Source organism: Geotrypetes seraphini, chromosome 8 (genome assembly GCF_902459505.1).
Source record: "Geotrypetes seraphini chromosome 8, aGeoSer1.1, whole genome shotgun sequence".
NCBI lineage: Eukaryota > Metazoa > Chordata > Amphibia > Gymnophiona > Dermophiidae > Geotrypetes > Geotrypetes seraphini.
The window spans coordinates 38,655,479-38,679,593 of NC_047091.1; the positions used below are offsets into that span (position 1 = coordinate 38,655,479).

Below are 24,115 nucleotides of genomic sequence, written 5' to 3' on the forward strand. Positions count from 1 at the left end.
CAGCGGCCACCACTACCAGGCACTTGGTGAAGACTCTGGGTGACGAGGCCAGGCCGAAAGGGCTTGGTGAGACAATTGAGCGTTGTCAAACCCCTTAAGATGTACAGTCCTGTATCTGGAATCCAATTTGCCGGGAACAGCTGGAATGGAATAAGGAGTTTCCAGACAGCGGACAAAGGTTTGATTCATAAGCTTGTAAAGAGGAAGCTTGAGGGATTCAGCTGGAGGTTGAGGGAGATGCATGGTCTCAAGATACTCCTTGGAAAACTTAGATCCAGTGTCAAGTTGAATATCCAAGTCAACTGCCATCTGACAGATGAAAAAGACAGCTGATTTGCCAAAGCCTGGCCTCGAGAAGGACTCGAGGATGTCGAAGCAGCTTGCTCCAGTGAAGAAGGAGATCTGGATGGAGAAAAAGAACCCACCAGGTCTTCGAGATCTGGAAGCGGAAGGGTCGATGTAGGCGGTGGGGAATATTGAAGAAAAGGCTGCTTCTGATGCCTGGATGAATGCTTTGAAGAATGCCTCGATCTATGATGCGAGCTGTGCCTAGAAGCAGGCCTCGACAATCGAGGAGAGCGTGCTCCAGTCGAAGCCCCCAGAGAATGGATAGGGCTGGAGGCTGTGGAATGAAGCAGGAGAGGCTGAGTGGAAGAACCTCGAGGCACTCGCAAAGACTCTGCTCCTTGCATCGAGTTTAAAGGTTCCAATGTAGGCATGGGCAAAGACTCTGCTCCTTGCGATGCATGCCGAGATGCCAGACCAGACACTCGCAGAGATTCTGTTCCCTGCAGAGTGTGTATGTGACTGAGGCACAGGAGGCGGCTCGACCTCGTGGGAGACCTCCGAATGCCCAGGCTGGATTTGTGAGAGAAGCTTCGGCCCCATGGTAGTAAAGAGCTGAATGAATTGCTTCTCTAATAAGGTCTGGAACGAAGCCGGCAAGGCTGGATCCGCGTCTCCAATGGGACCACCTGCACGGGCTTCGTGCTCCCTCGAGGCAGTGTGAGAGTGCTTGGACTTGAAGCCTTGGGCACTTTAAGCACCACTGGGGGAATGGGCTGCTGTGCTACCTGACCTGAAGAGACAGAGGAAGGCACTGCAGCAGGCGTCGAAGATATAGCCGGTACAAACGAGGCAGGTTTGATGAGGCTCGGAGCAGAAGCTGTGGAAGCCTGGAGAGCATCGGATGATGTCGAGGGTGAAGCACCCCTCGAGGACGAAAGCTCCATCGAAGACTCCATGCTGAAAAGCTGCTTCCACAGGATGCAACGATGCTTGAAAGCACGAGACTTAAGTGTTGAGCAAGGCCGGCACGATTTCAGGAAATGTTGAGGCCCAAGACACCGAAGACAGCGTCAATGAGGGTCCGTCAGGGAAATCACGCGCTGGCACTTGGAACACTTTTTAAAACCGGTTGCAGGCTGGGACATGGGCTGAAAATACGCCGCCGCAAAATCAAAGCCACGGGGCTGCGGCCGCGTGGCCTGCCCGGTCAAACAAACGGAAGAAATTTTTTTTTTTTTTTGAAAAGAAAAAAACAAAGACGAAAACCAGCAATTCTGAGTAAAAATACAAAACCGCGGACAAAAGAAGGCACAAGTGAAAATACTTCATGCAGAGAGTCAAAGACGGACTTCTCGGCTCCGTGGAAAAGTAAGAACTAAGGAGATGTGCCCTGCGCTGGGCGGGAAGGCACTCACGCATGCGAAGGTGCGGGCGACTCGAAACTTCGAGTTTCTTCAAGCAGGTCTGCTTGTGAGGCATCCGCATCGAAGCTCCGTCGGATGACGTCACCCACTTGTGAGAATACCTGCCTGCTTGTCCTGGGATAAAGAGGTGCTGCTGGACAGGGGGGAGTTAAAACAAAGGGAGAAGGGCTGCTGCTGGATAAGGGGAACAGTGACACAGGGGAAGAAAAAGGAAGGGAGAATTAGATTAGATTAGAATGGACAGGGGGAGCAGGCAAGGGGTGGTGGTGGACAGCAGAGGAAAAAGAAAGACAGAAAGAAAGAAATACAGAAATAGGCTAAGGAGAGAGAGAGAAATAAATAAATAAATACAGACACACACACATATTTTAGCACCCGTTAATGTAACGGGCTTAACGGGCTTAAAGACTAGTAAATAAATAATAAGAGTATATAGCCTTCAAACTAACTGTCTTTTGGAAGGAGGAATTCTGTCTTTGAAATCTTGATCTTCATTCAATCAGCTATATCCTTCTGAATCTTACCACCTTTGCAACATATGGAGAGATTCATATCAACAGGTGCGTGCATTAAAAACGCTAGCGCACCTTTGTAACAGGAGCCCTTAGTCACAGATGAATCCAGAGACTAGTGGGATTACATCCATATGCCAGCAGGTAGAGATAAAGAGAAATGATGCACAGCCTCCTGGCCAACCATTATCACTCTATGCAAAGCATCAGAAAAGTTGGCCCAGTAAGCTCATTTTCCACACAGCTGACTCATGAGAACAATTCCCTAAAAAAGGAAAATAAAAACACAAAAAGATAAAAGGTATATTAAAATCCGCGCACAATACCAAAATAATTTGAGACACAGTGGGGCTCTGGATTCATCTTGTACGACTAAATGAAAGAAAATTATCAGATAAGAACATAATTTTTCCTTTCTTACCATAAGCAGCAGATGAATCCAGACATTAAAGTAGGAAGCAAAACCACCTTGCCACAGTAAGACTCGAAGACCAAAAAGCAATGATGTGCCCAGCTGGCATATCCAAATTACAACAGCCGATTACATAATGGCGACCAAGGTGCCACTCTATCCCTGTCAATCAATGACAGCGAAGATGTGTCCGCCCAAGTCACCAGGCAACTGATGGAATGAGTCCCATAAGCAGACTGAAGCTGACCATCCGAGAGCACCTAAGCTGAAAGAACTACTTCAACTCAACACCTCACTAGAGACACCTTGATGGCCAATGTTCCCTCATGGCACCCTAATGCTGAACGAATAAATGGATTGCACATCAGCAGTTATTCGTGACTACAAGGTACCAAAAGAGTATCTCCTCGAATCACTACTTAAATATGCTATATTTCCCAAGGACACCAGAAACAGGAAAGACTGAAATAGTACAAAAGTTCTCAAATGCCTAGCAAGGCTCTAGTGTACCCCTAAGAAAACAGATGACATCTGGATGAGAGGCTAAGGAGCCTCTTAGAGGTTAGGGCCTATACAAGAAAGGCCAGCAGCCATAGTCAGGCCGTCCTGAAGGAACTCCAGTATCCTAGGAACCGATGGGATAGATGGATCCTGGAGTTTCTGGATGCACCATGCTTAATAACATCTCTAAGCTTTTGCATAGGCTGCCACCGTTGACTTCTTCTTGCTATGGTGAAGGATGGCAGTCACAACCGAGGAATAGAACATAAGAACATAAGAACATAAGCGTTGCCTCTGCCGGGTCAGACCAGGGGTCCATCGTGCCCGGCAGTCCGCTCCCGCGGCGGCCCCCCAGGTCCATGACCTGAAAGTGTTCCCTACCTAACCTAAAATATCCATACCCTATTCGCTCAATGTCCTGTAAGGTAAACCTCTATCTGTACCCTGTTATTCCCTTTGCTGTTATTGCTGTACCCTGTTATTCCCTGCAAACTAAGGCTGTGTGCTCAATAGCCAGGCTGTAAGACAAAAGTGGTTCGAATCCTGATGTCCAATCTCAAAAATGTAATATTTCCTCCTCTTTATTATACTAAGTCTCTCTAAACTTTCTCTATACTGTCCTGTATCTCTCATTGGAGTTCCTTCTCTATACCGTTTCCTGTAAACCGTGCCGAGCTCTACGAGTGTGGAAATAAGAACATAAGAACATAAGAACATAAGAACATAAGAAGCGCCATCTCCGGATCAGACCTTCGGTCCATCAAGTCCGGCGATCCGCACACGCGGAGGCCCTGCTAGGTATTCACCTGGCTTATTTTATAGCCAACCATATCTTTATATGCCTATCTCAAGGAGATATGCATCTAGTTTGCTTTTGAAACCTAGGACTGTCGATTCCGCAATAATCTCCCCTGGGAGAGTATTCCAGATGTCAACCACTCTCTGTGTGAAGCAGAACTTCCTGACATTGGTCCTGAACTTGCCCCCCCTTAGCTTCATTTCATGTCCTCTTGTCCGTGTCAAATTGGACATTGTAAATAATCTTCTCTGCTCTATTTTGTCAATTCCTTTCAGTATTTTGAAGGTCTCGATCATATCCCCACGCAGTCTCCTTTTCTCAAGGGAGAACAATCCCAGTGTTTTAAGTCGATCCTCATATTCCAGTTTCTCCATACCCTTCACTAGTTTAGTTGCTCGTCTCTGCACCCTCTCCAGCAGTTTTATATCCTTCTTTAGGTAGGGAGACCAATGTTGGACGCAGTATTCCAAGTGGGGTCTGACCATTGCCCTATAAAGCGGCATTATAACTTTCTCCGATCTACTCGAGATTCCTTTCTTTATCATGCCCAACATTCTATTTGCCTTATTTGCCGCTGCCACGCATTGTGCCGACGGCTTCAGGGTCCTATCTATCAGTACACCCAGATCTCTTTCTTGTTCACTTTTCCCCAGAGTTGCACCTGACATTCTGTACTCGTATTCCTTATTTTTACTGCCTAAATGCATTACCTTGCATTTCTCCACGTTGAACTTCATCTGCCATTTCTCCGCCCATTTTTCTAACCGACACAAATCGCTCTGGAGTTCCTCACTGTCCTCCTGCGATCTGATTGCCCGGCAGAGTTTTGTGTCGTCTGCAAACTTGATGATCTCACTGGATGTTCCGTTTTCCAGGTCATTGATATAAATATTAAAAAGGATCGGCCCAAGTACCGAGCCCTGGGGCACACCACTAGTCACTCTCTCCCAGTCGGAGAACTTCCCATTTATGCCCACTCTCTGCTTTCGGTTTTCCAGCCATTTGCCTATCCATCTTTGTATATCTCCCTCTATGCCATGGCTTTGTAGCTTCCTGAGAAGTCTTTCGTGTGGAACTTTGTCAAATGCTTTCTGGAAGTCCAAGTATATTATGTCCACCGGCTTTCCACTATCAATTTGCTCGTTCACGGTCTCAAAGAATTGGAGTAAATTCGTCAGACACGATTTCCCTTTCCTGAATCCATGTTGACTGGGTTTCATCAAGTCGTGTGTGTCCAAGTGCTGAACTATGCTATCCTTGATCAGTGATTCAATCATCTTGCCGGGGACAGACGTAAGACTCACAGGTCTATAGTTGCCCGGTTCTCCTCTCGATCCTTTTTTGAAAATTGGCGTGACGTTCGCTTTCCTCCAGCTTTCCTGCGGTATACAAACTTAAGGTTTAGTTTAGTTTAGGTCATGAATGATGAGGATGACAAGGGAATCTGAGTCCCGGGTCCAGTTGCAGCCGAACCAAGTTGGCATACCACAGGCACCTCTGCCAGTCAGGCGCGCCGAGAATCATCCGATCCCCTTGGGTCGCTATTCTTCTCAACAGATGGCCTATCATAGGCCACGAAGGGAAGACAAACAGAAGACCCTCCAGCAATCAGGGTTGAACTAGAGCATCCAGGACTATGCCCGGATGATCAGGAAAAGCCGCCTGTGGTCTCTCAATACTCATAAGAGCATTCCATGGTGATGGACAGGACAACCTCCAGCTTCAACTCCTTGAGGGACTCAGAAATCAAATCAACCAGATGAGCATATTTAAAAATCTCTGCATCATGGTATCCTCACCCAGATCCAGGGGTCCGTCTGGATCCTGATCTTGCAGACCCACAAGGGCTGCAACATCCCCCGCAGTGTTAGTGATAGCATTGTGTGAGTAAAGGTATAGTCATGAAGTCCTGGTTGACCACAGTAAGTGCCGATACACTAGTTTTGTGCTCAACTCTCCCGTGTTGGCCAATCTCCCTGTCCTGGGAAGGGAGAATGACCCCAGCAGGCAAAGACACCTATGGAGAGGTGACAGGCGTCAGTTTCTTTGCCAAATAAGCCTGATACATCATGTTAATACATTTTGGGGAAAACCTGTCATCTGTGGCAGGAGCCTCCTCCTGCAGACCCTTAGCATGCTTGGAGGACTTATGAGCTTTAGCTGACGAATCGCGACTGCACTTACGGGAACGGCAATTCCACCATCTTGAGGACTGCGGTTGATTTTTTTCAGGTTCCCCCCGGCCAGAAACAGAGGTGGGACCCCCTTCAGAGGTCAAGAGTACTTGGGCCACTGAAATTTCACCCCTCTCCTGTGCAGCAGCGCATGTGGAACACGGCCACTCTCTAGATAGCCATCCACCACAAATAGGGCATGAATCCATAGAATCCTGTCCTAGGGAGTCCATCAGCAGTGTTCTTGCAAAAACGAAACTAAGCTTGTGGAAGCTAAAAATAACTTTAAATTCAAATCGGGAAAATCCAAGATGGCTACCTGAAGTGCTATTTTTAGAAAAGAAAAACAGTCTGGGAAAAAATACAGGAACCCATAAAACATGGCGATTTTGGGATTTTAGGGGGAGGGGGGCTAGGGCACACTCCCAAGCCTCTTAAAACCCACTTTTACAGACCCCCCCCAAGTAACTCGCTGATCCAGGCTGGCAGCCCCCTACTCACTGTATCATGCTGCAATGGAAGCTGAAACAGTTTACAGGGAGATTCTCTGCCTCTACAACCCCCGGATACCAATAGCCGAGGACCTATGCCACCCTCGGACACACCATGCACATGACCTGGTAGAGGAACACAATGGGCCCCGATCCTGGAAATACTTCCAAAGAGCCACACAGCCTGTACTCAGACCCACTAGTGGATGAACCTGGTATGAGCAAGCTCCTAAGGGAACAGTCCCTGAGTCCCAAACCAAAGCGCAGGCTGTCCAGAGGGTGCTCTGACAGGCAGCCAATCCCCTGGAAACAAACTTTACACAAAGTTTGCAATCTCCTGCACCCAAAGCAGTCCCCATAGGGAACCTCTGCGGCAGAAAAATAAACATGAGCAGAAAAGACAAGCTCCTACAGTCTGGCTTGTAGGAAAGAAAACTGGATTCCTGGGGGGCAGTCCTGAGGTACGAGGGGAGGGGCTCAAAGCATTGTTTATTTGGGGCTGCCTACAAGCTGTCTGGCGACCATAGGAAAATAACCCACTAGTCCAGGAATAGAGTGGGATTGTATAAGAAAGAGCAATTAAAAATTAAAGACACTCACACAAATGATGAAAGAAACTTCAAATCTTTTTCTGTCTAAATTGGTGCTCAAAGCCTCCATGTTACCCCTTTCAAACACCAATTAAGCCACCACCAGACAGCCTAATCACCTTCAAGCTCTACTGACAAGCAACCTAGAATAGGAGCCATCAGAGAGATAAATTCAAGAGCCTGTGAGAAGCCATCCATGTCTGCTAGAGACAGAGATATACTAAGGAGCATTCTATCCTGTAATAATCATTGCTCTCTATCTGCACCTGCTGGTCATAACCTACAAGTCTCTGGATTCATCTGCTGCAGACACTAAGGAATTAAGAGATCTACCTGTACCAGAAATGGTTTTCAAGGATGACCAAATTGACAAGTTAAAGAGTGATAAATCACTTGGACCAGATGGTATACACCCCAGGGTATTGAAATAACTCAAACATAAGGTTGCTGATTGCTGTTAGTAACATTAAAATAGTCCATAGTACACAATGATTGCAGGGTAGTCAATGTAATGCTGATTTTTAAAAAGGGTTCCGGATTGATCCAGAAAATTAGACTGGTAAATCTGACCTCAGTGCCGTGCCAAATAGTGGAAACTATTATAAAGAATAAAATTACGGAACACATAGATAATGGTTTAATGGGTCAGAGTCAGCATAGATTTAGCCAAGGGACGTTTTGCCTCACAAAGTTGCTTCATTACATTTCTAGACCGCAAAACCTCGCAGATCGATGCGTTTCACAAAGATAGAGAACTGGACATTTCCAGTGAACTACAAAGTAGATATCAATCAATTCAATTCTCTAAAAATTTTACAAACAAGAGTGATTTCAGTAACTTTCTGTAATGTATATAAGAACAAGACCTTCCAAATAAGGAACGTAACTCCTTATCTCAGCTAGCTGCCTGAAAAGCATTTCTTTGAAGGTGTGAATAAATGTTGACAAAGGTGAGCTGCTTGATGTAGTGTATCTAGATTTTCAGATAGCTTTTGACAAAGTTCCTCATGAGAAATTCCTGAGAAAATTAAAAAGTCATGGAATAGGAGGTAATAATCTGTTGTGGATTAGGAATTGGTTACTGGCCAGAAATAGAGGGTAGGGTTAAATGACCACCAAGATCTAGGAATCATTATACAGTACACTCAAATCTTCTGCCTGGTGTGAGGTGGCAGCCAAAAAGGCAAACAGGATGCTAGGAATTATTAGGAAAAGGATGGAAAATAAGACCTATTAGGAAAGGGATGGACAATAAGACCAAGAGTATTATAAATGCTCTCTCGCTTCATGGTGCAACTTCACTGTATTACAGTTCAATTCTGGTTGCCTTATCTCAAAAAAAAAAAAAATAAAAAGATATTGCAGAATTAGAAAAGGTTCAAAGAGCAACCAAACCGATAAAGGGGAAGAACTCCTCTCATATGAGGAAAAGCTAAAGAGGTCAGGGCTCTTTAGAACTTGGAAAAGAGATGGTTGAGATGATTGAGGACTACAAAATTCTGAGTGGTGTATATTGGATAAAAGTGAATCGATTCTTTACTAGGGGACATTCAATGAAGCTACATAGAAATACTTTTAATACATATAGGAGGAGGCAATATTTTTTCACTCAAACAACAGCTGAGCTCTGGAATTCTCCATGGATAAGCAGGATAGCAACAGCCACACATGTGAGTGACGTCACAGCTGACGTTGCCAGTTGGCCCTTGTCAAAGAGCTCAGAATGAACGGTAAAGTTCTGAGCTCATGCACTAGTTCTCTACCGTATCCCTTAGCAATACAATAACACAAACCCTTCAGTTATTTTTAAACCAATGAGACCTTACCTGTTTTTAATTAATATTTTATTATTTTATTTTCACTAGTAAACACGATCTTTAATTACTCCAGCTAATGCGATGTTCATCTTACTAATCATTGCAGTTTCCACCTAATTACAGCCTGAATTATAGTGATCAGATATGGATTAGAGAATGACACGGTGGCGGGTTACCCGCGGCTAGCCACGTTTAGCTGCGGGTAGCCCGCCGAAATGGGGAAGAAAAAATAGTGGCCTCTGCGGGACGGGGACAAGGCCATTCACCGCCCCGTGGAGTGGTGAATGGACTTGTCCCCGCAGTGAGGCAATCAAGGATCGCGCGGTCCCTGCCATCTCCCTCCCTCCTCCTTACCGCCGGTTGAATTTCTGCCGGTCCGCGCAAAAAAAAAAAAGCCTCCTTCCTTTTCCCCTGCTCTTACCACCAGGCTCATGCTGCAGCTACTAAAGCCGACAGGAAGTCTTTCTGACGTCGGAGAGGACGTTCTGGGCCAGCCAATCGCTGCCTGGCTGGCCCAGAACGTCCTCTCCAACTTCAGAATTGAGTCGGAAAGACTTCCTGTTGGCTTTAGTAGCTGCAGCATGAGCATGGCGGTAAGAGCAGGAGAAAAGGAAGGGGGCTTTTTTTTTTTTTTTTTTTGAGCGACAGGGAGGCAGCAGGCTGGCTTTGGCTAGGGAGGGAGAAAGGTAGGCAGGCAGGATTCGGGGGTGGGGGTGGGACAAAGTGTAGACAGGAAGGGGCACAAGGACATGGGAAGGAGGCACTGGGGGCACTAAAGACAGGAAGGGGCACTAAGGACATGGGAAGGAGGCACTGGGGGCACTAAAGACATGGGAAGGAGGCACTGGGGGCACTAAAGACAGGAAGGGGCACTAAGGACATGGGAAGGAGGCACTGGGGGCACTAAAGACATAGGAAGGAAAGAGGGAGGGAATAGAAAGGGATAATTCTTGGGCCTGAGTGCAGAAAGAAAGAAATGAAAGAAAGGATACACAGACAGAAGGAAACGCAACCAGAGACTCATGAAATCAATCACCAGATAGCAAAGGTAGGAAAAATGATTTTATTTTCAATTTAGTGATTAAAATGTGTCAGTTTTGAGAAGTTATATCTGCTCTCTATATTTTGCACTATATTTATCTATTTTTCTATAGTTATTGAGGTGACCGAGCTTGCGGAGATGGGGCGGAAACAGGGTTTTAAAATTTTAGTCCTAGTAGTTTGCCGGTCCACAAAATAATTCTTTTATTTCTGCCGGTTCACGGGTGTAAAAAGGTTGAAAAACACTGATGTAGAGTATGCCGGCTTTCTTTTTCACCCAGCTGCACGCGTTCAAAAAGCCGGGCTTGCGAGGCTGCTTGAGTTGATCAATCTTCTCCTCTCTTACAACTTCCTGTTTCCGGTTACATCAGAGGAGAATATTGAACAAATGAGCACCCGCACGTGCGGCTGGGCGAAAAAGAAAGCCGGCAAACTCTACATCTAAGGTGAGATGGAGGGAGGGAGATGGCGGAACACTGCAATCGGTCGGGTGTCTGCTGTTTTTGTATCACTGCCTGCTTGCGCTCACGTTCCAGATCCACCTGCAATTTTAGTGTGCACAATTGCCCTGATTCGAGCTATAGGTGAACATGGGGGACACGTCATTGCAAGGGAGGACAAGTCAATTGATTTATTTTATGTTCTGTTTTTACTACAGGACAGAGGCACTGAAACAAATTCTCAGTGCAGTAGTAGTAGTAGTGGTGGCAGGATTCTCTTCTGTCTTCATGGTGTTTCGCAGTACTGAGGTTTATATGGATGCTGTGGGGACGGTGACGGGGCGGTGAATGGGATGGCAGGGGCGGTGACGGGGCGGTGAAAGGGATGGCGGTGATGGTGACGGGGCAGTGAAGGGAACGGCAGTGACGGGGCGGTGCAGAGGATGCTGGGCTGGGGACGGTGCAGCAACGGGGACAGATTTTTCCCCGTGTCATTCTCTAATATGGATAAAAAACTGGGCTTCAAATCCTGCTCTGCCTGCACAGCAAAAATGTCAGTTACTGATAAACATGACATTTGCTTAAAGTGCTTGGGCTCTGATTATGATTTTGATTCCTGCCAGCACTGCGCCAGCTTGACCAAATGATCAAGAATGGCAAGAGAGTTAAAACTCAAACTATTACAGCAGAACCAGCCCTCTACCTCTCAGATGCAAATAAATATCCTCCAACATCACAAAGACATTCGGATCACCGCAGATCAATCTATTCGCATCCCCAGAAAACATGAAATGTCACCTGTTCTGTTCCATCAAATCAAAGCCTATCCAGCGATGCATTCGCTCTAAGTTGGTCAGATCACCTCCATTATGCATTCCCTCCACTTCCACTCATGCAGAAGGTATTAGTAAAAATTTGCCAAGACCGGGCAAAGTGCATTCTGATAGCACATTATTGGCCACGTCAGACCTGGTTTTCAACCATACTCCACCTACAAGTGGAACCACCAATCCGTCCGGATCTAGTGACCCAACATGCAGGGACAACATTAAACCCAAAAATCTACGCTCCCTTTCTTTGATTGCATGGAAGCTGAGCGGAGACCTTATGCCGATTTAAATCTTACAGCAGAAGTAGAGGAGGTACTTCTTCATTCCAGGAAAATATCCACTCGAAAAGCACATGCATACAAGTGGCAACGATTTTCAACATGGTATTCAAAATCATCTGTTGATCCATTTACATGCCCAATTTCAATTGTGCTCCAGTACCTACTCCATCTTTCAAACTCTGGATTGACAATTGCATCAATAAGGGCACATTTAAGTGCTATATCTTCTTTACATGATCCTATTTCACATAACCCTTTATTATCTAGATTTCTAAAGGGACTTCTTCTAAAAAAAATCCACCCCCCTCAGTGGGATCTCAATTTGGTGTTATCAGCTTTATCCAATCTCCATTCATCGATTCAGATCAAATGGATTTAAAATATTTAGCCTGGAAAACTTTGTTTCTTGTTGCTATAACATCAGTAAGAAGAATAAGTGAACTTCAAGAGTTAGTTTACTACCATCCATACATCCAATTTTTCCCAAAGTATTACTGAGAACACATCCAAAATTTTTACCTAAGGTGGTTACATCATTTCACGTCAACCAGCCAGTGGTGTTACCAATCTTTTTTGAAGAGACATCAATTCCTCACAATTTAGATTGTGATAATATTCTGCAAGCCTGTTTACACAGAACATCATCGACAAATCGTCAGCCTCATCTATTTCTGTTTTTTAGGACAAACACATTAGGTAAATCGGTTTCAAAAAGAACCATGTCAAACTGGTTGGCAGAATGCATATCATACTGCTATATCAGTAATTCTTCTGCATTAACTTCTAAAATAACAGCTCATAAACTAAGATCGAAAGCTGTTTCACTTGCTTAATTAAAAAATGTCTCCATAATTGATGTTTGTAGAACAGCAACATGGAGCAATCCATGAACATTTGTTAACCATTATTGTTTGGATCAATCTTTTCAGGTTGATTATTTGCCAATTGTTGATGTAAAAATGCACAATTCTTAGGATGTGTTTATTGTTACAAATAAAATTGTTTTGAAATTCTGCTAACCTCCTCCTTATCCATCTGTAATAGGTGTTCTTCGTGGATAGCAGGATACAACAGCCACACAATCCTGCCCACCCCTTCCCTTGCAGAATTTTATATTTAACTGAAGCTATTATATTTAACTGAAGGGTTTGTAACATAGTAACATAGTAGATGACGGCAGATAAAGACCCGAATGGTCCATCCAGTCTGCCCAACCTGATTCAATTTAAATTTTATTTTTTTTTTAATTTTTTCTTCTTAGCTATTTCTGGGCAAGAATCCAAAGCTTTACCCGGTACTGTGCTTGGGTTCCAACTGCCGAAATCTCTGTTAAGACTTACTCCAGCCCATCTACACCCTCCCAGCCATTGAAGCCCTCCCCTGCCCATCCTCCACCAAACGGCCATACACAGACACAGACCGTGCAAGTCTGCCCAGTAACTGGCCTAGTTCAATATTTAATATTATTTTCTGATTCTAATTCTTCTGTGTTCATCTCACGCTTCTTTGAACTCAGTCACAGTTTTACTCTCCACCACCTCCCTTGGGAGCGCATTCCAGGCATCCACTACCCTCTCCGTAAAGTAGAATTTCCTAACATTGCCCCTGAATCTACCACCCCTCAACCTCAAATTATGTCCTCTGGTTTTACCATTTTCCTTTCTCTGGAAAAGATTTTGTTCTACGTTAATACCCATCAAGTATTTGAATGTCTGAATCCTATCTCCCCTGTCTCTCCTTTCCTCTAGGGTATACATATTCAGGGCTTCCAGTCTCTCCTCATACGTCTTCTGGCGCAAGCCTCCTATCATTTTCATCGCCCTCCTCTGGACCGTCTCAAGTCTTTTTACGTCTTTCGCCAGATACGGTCTCCAAAACTGAACACAATACTCCAAGTGGGGCCTCACCAATGACCTGTACAGGGGCGTCAACACCTTCTTCCTTATACTGACTACGCCTCTCTTTATACAGCCCAGCATCCTTCTGGCAGCAGCCACTGCCTTGTCACACTGTTTTTTCGCCTTTAGATCTTCGGACACTATAACCCCAAGGTCCCTCTCCCCGTCCGTGCAAATCAGCTTCTCTCCTCCCAGCATATACAGTTCCTTCCAATTATTAATCCCCAAATGAATTACTCTGCATTTCTTTGCATTGAATTTTAGTTGCCAGGCATTAGATCATTCCTCTAACTTTTGCAGATCCTTTTTCATATTTTCCACTCCCTCTTCGGTGTCTACTCTGTTACAAATCTTGGTATCATCTGCAAAAAGGCACACTTTTCCTTCTAACCCTTCAGCAATGTCACTCACAAACATATTGAACAGGATTGGCCCCAGCACCGAACCCTGAGGGACTCCACTAGTCACCTTTCCTTCCTTTGAGCGACTTCCATTAACCACCATCCTCTGGCGTCTGTCCGACAGCCAGTTTCTGACCCAGTTCACCACTTTGGGTCCTAACTTCAGCCCTTCAAGTTTGTTCAACAGCCTCCTATGAGGAACTGTATCAAAGGCTTTGCTGAAATCCAAGTAAATTACATCTAGCATATGTCCTCGATCCAGCTCTCTGGTCACCCAATCAAAAAATTCAATCAGGTTCGTTTGGCACGATTTACCTTTTGTAAAGCCATGTTGCCTTAGATTCAAGGAAGTACAGTGGTGCCTCACACAACGAACTTAATCCGTTCCAGGAGCAAGTTTGTTATGTGAAACGTTCGTTGTGTGAAACGCGTTTTCCCATAACAATACATGTTAAAAAAAATAATTCGTTCTGTAGCATAAAATATGCTAAGATGACATAAAAAAAGATAAATTTTTGGTTATTATTTTTATTTAGATACATCTAAAAACATAATTGTTTTTTAAAACAACACACATTTTTTAAATTTAAAGACAGACTAAGTAGAGTCTAATTTTACAGTGAGAGGGCAGAGTCTCAGTGGCAAAAACTGGGACTTAACTGTTCATTTTTTTTTTTTTCTACCGTGTTTCCCCGATGATAAGGCAGGGCCATCAAATAAGACAGCCCCCCCTTTTTAGAAAAAAATGTAAAATAAGGCACCCCCCCGCAAATAAGCCACCCACCGATACCTGCGCTTACCCGAATCGGGTGGTACGGTGGGTGACTCCGTGTGGTCCCTGGCACCCCCGACACGATCGGGGCAAGAGGGAGCTCAAGCCCTCTTGCCCCCCCGACTCCCCGACACGATCGGGGCAAGAGGGAGCTCAAGCCCTCTTGCCCCCCCCGACTCCCCGACACGATCGGGGCAAGAGGGAGCTCAAGCCCTCTTGCCCCCCCGACTCCCCGACACGATCGGGGCAAAAGGGAGCTCAAGCCCTCTTGCCCCCCCGACTCCCCGACACGATCGGGGCAAAAGGGAGCCCAAGCCCTCTTGCCCCGCCGATTCCCCAACTCCCCGACAATATCGGGCCAGGAGGGAGCCCAAGTCCTCCTGGCCACGGCGACCCCCTAACCCCACCCTGCACTACATTACGGGCAGGAGGGATCCCAGGCCCTCCTGCCCTCGACGCAAACCCCCCCTCCCCCCAACGACCGCCCCCCCCCAAGAACCTCCGACCGCCCCCCCAGCCGACCCGCGACCCCCCTGGCCGACCCCCACGACACCCCAACCCCCTTCCCCGTACCTTTCTGTAGTTGGCCGGACAGACGGGAGCCAAACCCGCCTGTCCGGCAGGCAGCCATCGACGGAATGAGGCCGGATTGGCCCATCCGTCCCAAAGCTCCGCCTACTGGTGGGGCCTAAGGCGCCTGGGCCAATCAGAATAGGCCCGGGAGCCTTAGGTCCCTCCTGGGGGCAGGGCCTGAGGCACATGGTCGGGTTGGGCCCATGTGCCTCAGGCCCCGCCCCCAGGAGGGACCTAAGGCTCCCGGGCCTATTCTGATTGGCCCAGGCGCCTTAGGCCCCACCAGTAGGCGGAGCTTTGGGACGGATGGGCCAATCCGGCCTCATTCCGTCGATGGCTGCCTGCCGGACAGGCGGGTTTGGCTCCCGTCTGTCCGGCCAACTACAGAAAGGTACGGGGAAGGGGGTTGGGGGTGTCGTGGGGGTCGGCCAGGGGGGTCGCGGGTCGGCTGGGGGGGCGGTCGGAGGTTCTTGGGGGGGGCGGTCGTTGGGGGGAGGGGGGGTTTGCGTCGAGGGCAGGAGGGCCTGGGATCGCTCCTGCCCGTAATGTAGTGCAGGGTGGGGTTAGGGGGTCGCCGTGGCCAGGAGGACTTGGGCTCCCTCCTGGCCCGATATTGTCGGGGAGTTGGGGAATCGGCGGGGCAAGAGGGCTTGGGCTCCCTTTTGCCCCGATCGTGTCGGGGAGTCGGGGGGGCAAGAGGGCTTGGGCTCCCTTTTGCCCCGATCGTGTCGGGGAGTCGGGGGGGCAAGAGGGCTTGAGCTCCCTTTTGCCCCGATCGTGTCGGGGAGTCGGGGGGGCAAGAGGGCTTGAGCTCCCTCTTGCCCCGATCGTGTCGGGGAGTCGGGGGGGCAAGAGGGCTTGAGCTCCCTCTTGCCCCGATCGTGTCGGGAAGTCGGGGGGGGCAAGAGGGCTTGAGCTCCCTCTTGCCCCGATCGTGTCGGGGAGTCGGGGGGGCAAGAGGGAACCAGGCGGAGAGAGGGCAGTTAAGCGCAGTGCCTGCGCGGAAGGATGCAGCTCGGGCGACTTCGTTGTGTGAAACGAAGTTCGTTGTACGGATCAAGACATAAAGTTCGTTGTGCGCAGCGTTCGCTGTGCGAGGCGTCCGTTATGTGAGGCACCACTGTACACTATCCTTTCTTTCAGCAACACTTCCATTATTTTTCCAACAACTGAAGTGAGGCTCACCGGCCTGTAGTTTCCTGCTTCATCCCTGTGACCACTTTTATGAATAGGGACCACATCCGCTCTCCTCAAATCCCCAGGAATCACTCCCGTCTCCAGAGATTTGTTGAACAAGTCTTTAATAGGACTCGCCAGAACCTCTCTGAGCTCCCTTAGTATCCTGGGATGGATCCCATCTGGTCCCATCGCTTTGTCCACCTTCAGTTTTTCAAGTTGCTCATAAACACCCTCCTCCGTGAACGGCGCAGAATCTACTCCATTTTCTCGTGTAACTTTGCCAGACAATCTCGGTCCTTCTCCAGGATTTTCTTCTGTGAACACAGAACATAAGTATTTGTTTAGCACATTTGCTTTCTCCTCATCACTCTCCACATATCTGTTCCCAACATCTTTTAGCCTAGCAATTCCATTTTTTATCTTCCTCCTTTCACTAATATATCAGAAAAAAATTTTATCTCCCTTTTTTACATTTTTAGCCATTTGTTCTTCCGCCCGTGCCTTCGCCAAACGTATCTCTCTCTTGGCTTCTTTCAGTTTCACCCTGTAGTCCTTTCTGCTCTCCTCTTCTTGGGTTTTTTTATATTTCATGAACAACAACTCTTTCGCCTTTATTTTCTTAGCCACTAGGTTGGAGAACCATATCGGCTTCCTTTTTCTCTTGTTTTTATTGATTTTCTTCACATCAAGGTTCAAGGTTTATCAACATTTGATTTATCGCTAAATCTGTTTACAAAGCGATGTACATAAGTAAAACATAAAATATGTAGATACAAAATTAAAACTCAGTGACATAAGTTTAAGCAAGACAAACTTGAGATGGAGGGAAAGAAAGGGCAAAGATTACATCTTTTTTTGTTAGGAAAACAAATACGGGAAAAACTTCGTACATACACCACCGTAGCTATGTTTATCGCTCCTTTCAGCTTAGACCACTGTCTTTCCACTTCTCTTATGTCCTCCCATCCTAACAGCTCTTTCTTCAGGTACTTTCCCATTGCATTAAAGTCCGTACGTTTGAAATCTAGGACTTTAAGTATCGTGCGGCCGATCTCCACTTTAGCCATTATATCAAAACAAACCGTTTGATGATCGCTACTTCCCAGGTGAGCACCCACTCGAACATTAGAGATACTCTCTCCATTTGTGAGGACCAGATCCAATATCGATTTTTCCCTTGTGGGATCCGTCACCATTTGTCTGAGCAGAGCCTCTTGAAAGGCATCCACAATTTCCCTACTTTCCGATTCTGCAGACGGAACATTGCAGTCCGCATCCGGCAGGTTGAAATCTCCCAACAGCAGAACCTCCTCTTTCCTTCCAAACTTTTGGATATCCACAATCAGATCCTTATCAATTTGCTGCGATTGAGTCGGAGGTCTGTAGACTACACCCACGTAGATAGAAGTTCCATCTTTTCTTTTCAGAGCAATCCATATCGCTTCTTCCTCTCCCCAGGTCCCTTGCATTTCGGTCGCTTGGATATTGATCTTTACATAGAGAGCTACTCCTCCACCTTTATGACCATCTCTGTCCTTCCTAAAAAGATTATATCCCGGTATGTTTGCATCCCATCCATGTGATTCAGTGAACCATGTCTTTGTGATAGCAACAATATCTAGATCTGCCTCTAACATCAGGGCTTGCAGATCATGAACTTTGTTGCTTAGACTGCGAGCATTTGTGGTCATCGCTTTCCAGCTGTTTTTCAGCGATAATCTTCTTTTTCGTATGGATTTTTGTGTCGTTTCACTTTCCGTTGCAATGCTAAGAAATGAGTTGCTGATATTGCAGCCTTTACTACTATCACATCTTTTCTTTAGCTGGAAGTGGTCTCTATAATTGTCCTTCGTACATACACCACCCCCACCTTCTAGTTTAAATGCCTAAAAAAATATTGTCTAAATTTCTCTGCAAGGTTTCTTTTTCCTGCTGTAGTAATATGTAGCCCATCAGTGCAATATAGCTTCTTGTCCTTCCATGTATTTCCCCATCCTCCTATGTACCTGAAGCCTTCTTGATGACACCAGACTCTGAGCCATCTATTAAAGTCCTCTGTGTTTTTCACTCTTTGCTCTCCCTTTCCATATGCAGGCAGTATTTCAGAAAAAACTAAAGTCTTTACAAAAGGTTTCACGCCCTCACCAAGCTCCCGAAAAGCTTTCTGTGCTGCAAGTGTGGAGTTGTTGGCCAGGTCATTTGTTCCCAGATGGATAACAACATCAGTGTTAAAATCCTTAGTTTCTTCCTTAATTATAGTCAGTATTTGCCTGGAACTCCTGGTAGCTGAGGATCCTGGAAGACATTTCACTATTTTGGTCTCCTCGCCCTGTGTTCCAAGGTTAATGCCTCTGAGGATGGAATCCCCCAACAGTAATAGTTTTCTGTTTTTGGCTTTTTTATTTGTACTTAGGGTGCGCTTGTTCTCTTGAGTTACCTTCATTGGTTCCAGTCCCACCTCCCTTCTGTTTTCTTGAGTATCGCAGTGCATTAGTGGAGCGAAGGAATTCTATAGAGGTAATATAGTGAAGGTGGATGTTTCTGAGTTACATGTCGCAGTCTTCCTGAGCCTACTATGACCCATTTATTCCTGGGCTGTTTTATTCTTTGAGGTAGAGGTGGTAAGTTGGTATGATTTTGTGGAGTGATAGAAGCTGCTTTAATTGTATTCAATTCCTGTTTAAGTTTGCAGAGCTCCTCCTTAATACTGGCAAGTTGAAGACAGATGGGGCAAGCCTTAAGCCTCCAAATAGTATGTCTTGGAATTAAAGCACCACAGTGATTGCATAGAATAAAGGCCATCTTGATTGGTTGTGAAGTCCTGATTATATGTGAAGTCCTGATTATATGGGGTTGGTGGGACTATAAGTCTTACCCTTATTCCTATGAAGGGAAAGGGAAAGAGGAAATAAGATTTAACAGGGGAAAGAGAAGGGTTTATTTTTTTGTGCTTTTTTTTTTTTTTTTTTAGTAAGAAACAGGGATGAGAAGAGAAATTATGCAGATATAATGCTGAAAACCAGTGAAAAGAGCAGAATATGAAATGCAGAGCAACTTATCTTATTGAAGTTCTAGGGCAGCCTTGTTCACAGCAATGTCCCAAAGATAATGCAATTAACCTTAGAAGTAAAACAGAGCCCCTCCCTTCTCCACCTAATCAGCAGAAAACAATGGCTGAATACTAGTAAGACAGAAATATAGGCTCTATACCACCTAAAACACAGTATTTTAAACAAAAATGCAGGTTCTATTAGTGCTACCCTAAAACACAGGATTTATAACAGGATTTTCCCTACTTTAGTCACCCTGAGCCACAGGCACCAGGATTTAATTAGAGTTAACAAAGTCTTACCCTTTTTCCTATGAAGAGGAAGAGGAAATAAGATTTAACAGAGGAAAGAGAAGGGTTTATTTTTTTTGTGCTTTTTTTTGTTTAGTAAGAAACAGGGATGAGAAGAGAAATTAAGCAGATATAATGCTGAAAACCAGTGAAAAGAGCAGAATATGAAATGCGGAGCAACTTATCTTATTGAAGTTCCAGGGCAGCCTTGTTCACAGCAATGTTTGTGTTATTGTGTTGCTAAGGGATACGGTAGGGAACTAGTGCATGAGCTTAGAACTTTACATTTCATTCTGAGCTCTTTGACAAGGGCCGACTGGCAACGTCAGCTGTGACGTCACCCACATGTGTGGCTGCTGTATCCTGCTATCCACGGAGAACACCTGTTATAGGTGTGCAACATTCGCTTTCATTGCCAGAGGATGTGACAACAGTGGTTTCGTAAGTTCCTGGATGAAAAGTCCATAGTTTGCTATTGTGATAGACATGAGGGAACCACTGCTTGCTCTGGGATCAGTAGCATGGAATGTGTTTCTGCCAGGTACTTGTGATCTGGATTGGCCACTGTTGGAAACAGGAATCTGGGTATATGGACCATTGGTCTGACCCAGTACGGCTATTCTTACATTCTCATCAAGGGACCTATCCTTGTTTGATGGGCATTGATTAAGGACTCTATCTTCTTACTCCTTAATGTCAAGGGGGTAGTTCCTTGACCTCAGGGCTCCAAGTCAGATTAAAATGTTAAAATGATACTAGGGCAGGGGTGTCAAAGTCCCTCCTCGAGGGCCACAATCCAGTCGGGTTTTCAGGATTTCCCCAATGAATATGCATTAGATCTATTAGCATACAATGAAAGCAGTGCATGCAAATAGATCTCATGCATATTCATTGGGGAAATCCTGAAAACCCGACTGAATTGCGGCCTTGAGGAGGGACTTTGACACCCCTGCACTAGGGCTGTGCTACAACACTGGCTTCTAGAGACTCCATCTTCCTTATGGTAATGGAAGAATGCTTTGCATAATTTAATGTTACTGGAGGCTCGAGATGCCTGCCTTACTGTGAAAAGGAAGAAACAATTCTGGATAGTTTAAGGACCTTATATTTAGGATTTTTCTTCTAAAGTAATAAATGTTCTATCATTATAATGATCTACTGCAAATCATCCACTTATTGGTTTAGGGAAATGGGAGGGTAGAGGGGGTTGGGGAGGGGGTTACTAAGTAAACAGGGGATTGTAAGAGTTAAAGGTAATTTCTTAATTGCAATAAACAGATTTAACCATAAAATAACACTACAGGTAAGTGACATAAAATATGGGGGGGGGCTCTTATTTATAGAAGGGAAGCAAAACCCAAAAGAGATTTTAAAAAATGTAAACAAAATAATTCAAACAAACAGCCTGAGGAATGGGGATAATGATGGCTTTAATAGATGCAACCAGACACGGCCTGTGTTTTGGCAAAAAGCCTGCTTCAGGAGTCTCTAGTTCATAAAGTCCTTCTTTGCTTCAACAGGCTGAATAGTAGCAAAGTCTCATAAAACAGGATAAAACACTTATCAATAAATTCACTTGTCGGGTTGCATCTATTAAAGGCATCATTGTCCCCATTCTTCAGACTGTGTCGTTTGTTTGTATGGAAGGGAAGCAGCCATGATATAATAGGTGGTAAGAGGTGGATGGCCATTGATACAGGTGATGACTAATGAATCAGCAATAAGGATGCTTAGTTTCTGACATAGGGAAGTGAAATGAATTCACATAGTGGTTAAGAGGGTTCAGTCTAAGACCCAAGCCACTCACTACTCATAACCTTGGACAAGTCATTTAGAGCAGTGTTTTTCAACCTTTTTATACCTATGGACTGGTAGAAATAAAAGAATTATTCTGTTGACCGGCATCAACCGGCGGTTGAAGAACACTGGACTAAGTCGTGGGCCAGACCCTGCCCATCTCTACCCAATCTCCACCCCAGACCACACCCCCAGAATAGTACTAATTGCACCTTGCACGTCCCGTGCCTCATCTGGAAGCCTTCCCTCTGACGTTGCAACGTCAGAGAGAAGGCTTCCGGTTCAGGCGCAGGATGCCCGTGGCTTTGTGCACTGAATCAGTTAGGAAGAGGGAGCTGGCTCGAAGATAACGCTGCATTGATCGCAACGTGGACCGGCGGTTGAAGAACACTGTTTTGGGCCTGATGCATGTGCTGGCCCTGTGGACCAGCAGGAAATTTCTGTGGACCGGCACTGGTCCATGGACCGGTGGTTGAAGAACACTGATTTAGAGGCTTAAAGACTCTCTTTTCTATAGGAAAAATGCTAAGAAAAGGACTCAGAATAGAATAGACTGTACACTCACTTGGGCAGGGAAATAACCTGTCATTAAAACAGCTCACCTTTAGCTTGTCAGCTCTACAAAACAGAGACTTTCTCAATGGCACATGTATAATTGAAAAGGTGAATCCCAAAACTGAAGTCCTTTTTTTTTTTTTAATCCGTCAGTAAAGTTCGTCTGTTTATAAAAATACCCGTTGGTCGTGTGAAATTTTTGTTAAAATGAATTTATTTACTCAACGAGAAAAATTCTCTGCTAATTTTTATTTTTAAGCATTCTATTTACTTATCCAGAAAACAATTTTTCATACTTTTGGAATTCATCTCTTCAATTGTGCTATAGTATAGTTAATATGAGAGCTCAGGGCTGAGATAAGAAATGGTTGTTAGACGTGGGTGACCAATTCGCAGGTAAGGTCAGATTTAACGAAGTGATGTGTTAAAATAAGCCTGTGCGCTTTCTTTCTTTTTAACCTTCCCTCTATGCCCAAAAATTCCAGATCCACCAATCCCAGGCTGCTCTAAGTCAAATAAGATTGAAATTTGGTAGCCGCCATAAGCCCCTCGCAACATTTCAATGTCAACCTTTGTCACACCTCTTCAGACAATGCCACCTTGTGACTGGTTAGTCTAATCCTCAAGTACCAATAACTGGCTGAGCCATTTGTTCATCAACTTCGACTCCACCCAAATCAAATCTCTATCTATCACCCAGCTTTTCTTTTTTTCAGATCTCGCGACATCACTGCACGTCAATCGTCCAACAACCATACTCGCAAAGCAGATTGGCAGGAGCTACAGTCAGTTACGGCGAGCTCCAGCCCAGTTACTAACAGACATCCCATCCCTAGGGAGGGTTAAAGGTGTAACTGAAAAGTACTCACGCTGCGCCGGCGGCAGACAAACATAGGTTTTGAAGAATTCACTAGTGCGAGCTGCAGCCTTTATCCGGTTAGCTATGGGCTTGCTCAGCTGCCGAATTCCCAACACCAAGAGCTTGGCGATCGGAAAAGCACCTACCACCATCTTGACGCAATGACGTCGTATACCGGCTGCACGTTTTACCACACACTCCTACTCACTTCCGCATATCCTTCTTCGTAATCAATGGTCCATCCCATACGTCAAAGTCTATAGTTTGCCTTTTAAAAGGGCCTGACCATTGAAACAAATGCGTGCCGTGTAGGTGAACAGAGTAGGGCGTGAGGCTGGAGTACAGAGAGTTACATACAGGGCTCCTTATTCTGTGTTCCCCGACCGATCAGGTACAGGAGGGGAAGAGTATGATGATTGGAGTAGACTCACTGCTGCTCTATGCAGGGAAATATTGTGGGGATTCGATTTTCTACCCAATCGGGCGTTTGTTTGTTTTTTTCAAACGCATGATTTAATTTGTAACCTTTCCACTCACCACTCCCATTTTCCCTCTCCAACCCTATGCTGACGCTGTGGTGTAAACAAAATAAACAAAAATATACTTTAACACTCTGTTAGGTTCTAGTTCAGGCTCGCTGTCTAACATCTCTGGCAGGATACACATTTGAAATCTGACATTGTAAATCACAAAATAAAAATTTACATTATTTTTTTTTTTTTCTACCTTCTATGCACTGTCCCCTCAGTAACAGTCATACAAAAATAGACAAATATACCCCACTCCCTTTTTTACTAAACCACAACAGCACTTTTTAGCACAGGGAGCTGCGCTGAATACCCAGGGCTGTTCTCCACGCTCATAGGCTCCCTGTGCTAAAAACCGCTATTGTGGTTTAATAAAAAGGGGGGCCATAGTGCAAAATATAGACAGCAGATATAAATTCAGACACATTTTGATCACTAAATTGAAAATAAAATCATTTTTCCTACCATTGTTGTCTGGTGATTTCATGAGTCTCTGGTTGCACTTTCTTCTTCTGACTGTATCCAATCTTTCTTCCCTTCTTTCAGCCTGTATGCTTCCTCTCCTCCAGACCTCATTCCCTCCCCAAACTTTTTCTTCCTCTCTCCCTGCCCTT

At 45.4% G+C, this 24,115-nt stretch overlaps 1 protein-coding gene across 1 annotated transcript in view; it reads right to left on the bottom strand.

Moving 5' to 3' along the window:
* OPA3 (outer mitochondrial membrane lipid metabolism regulator OPA3) overlaps positions 1–23,171 on the bottom strand; it is a 94,467-nt gene extending 71,296 nt beyond the window's left edge. The window contains exon 1 of the mRNA XM_033956894.1: positions 22,985–23,171. Coding sequence (XP_033812785.1) covers positions 22,985–23,126 — 142 coding nt within the window. The 5' untranslated portion in view covers positions 23,127–23,171. The remainder of the gene's footprint in view (positions 1–22,984) is intronic.
* Between the last annotated feature and the right edge of the window lie 944 nt (positions 23,172–24,115).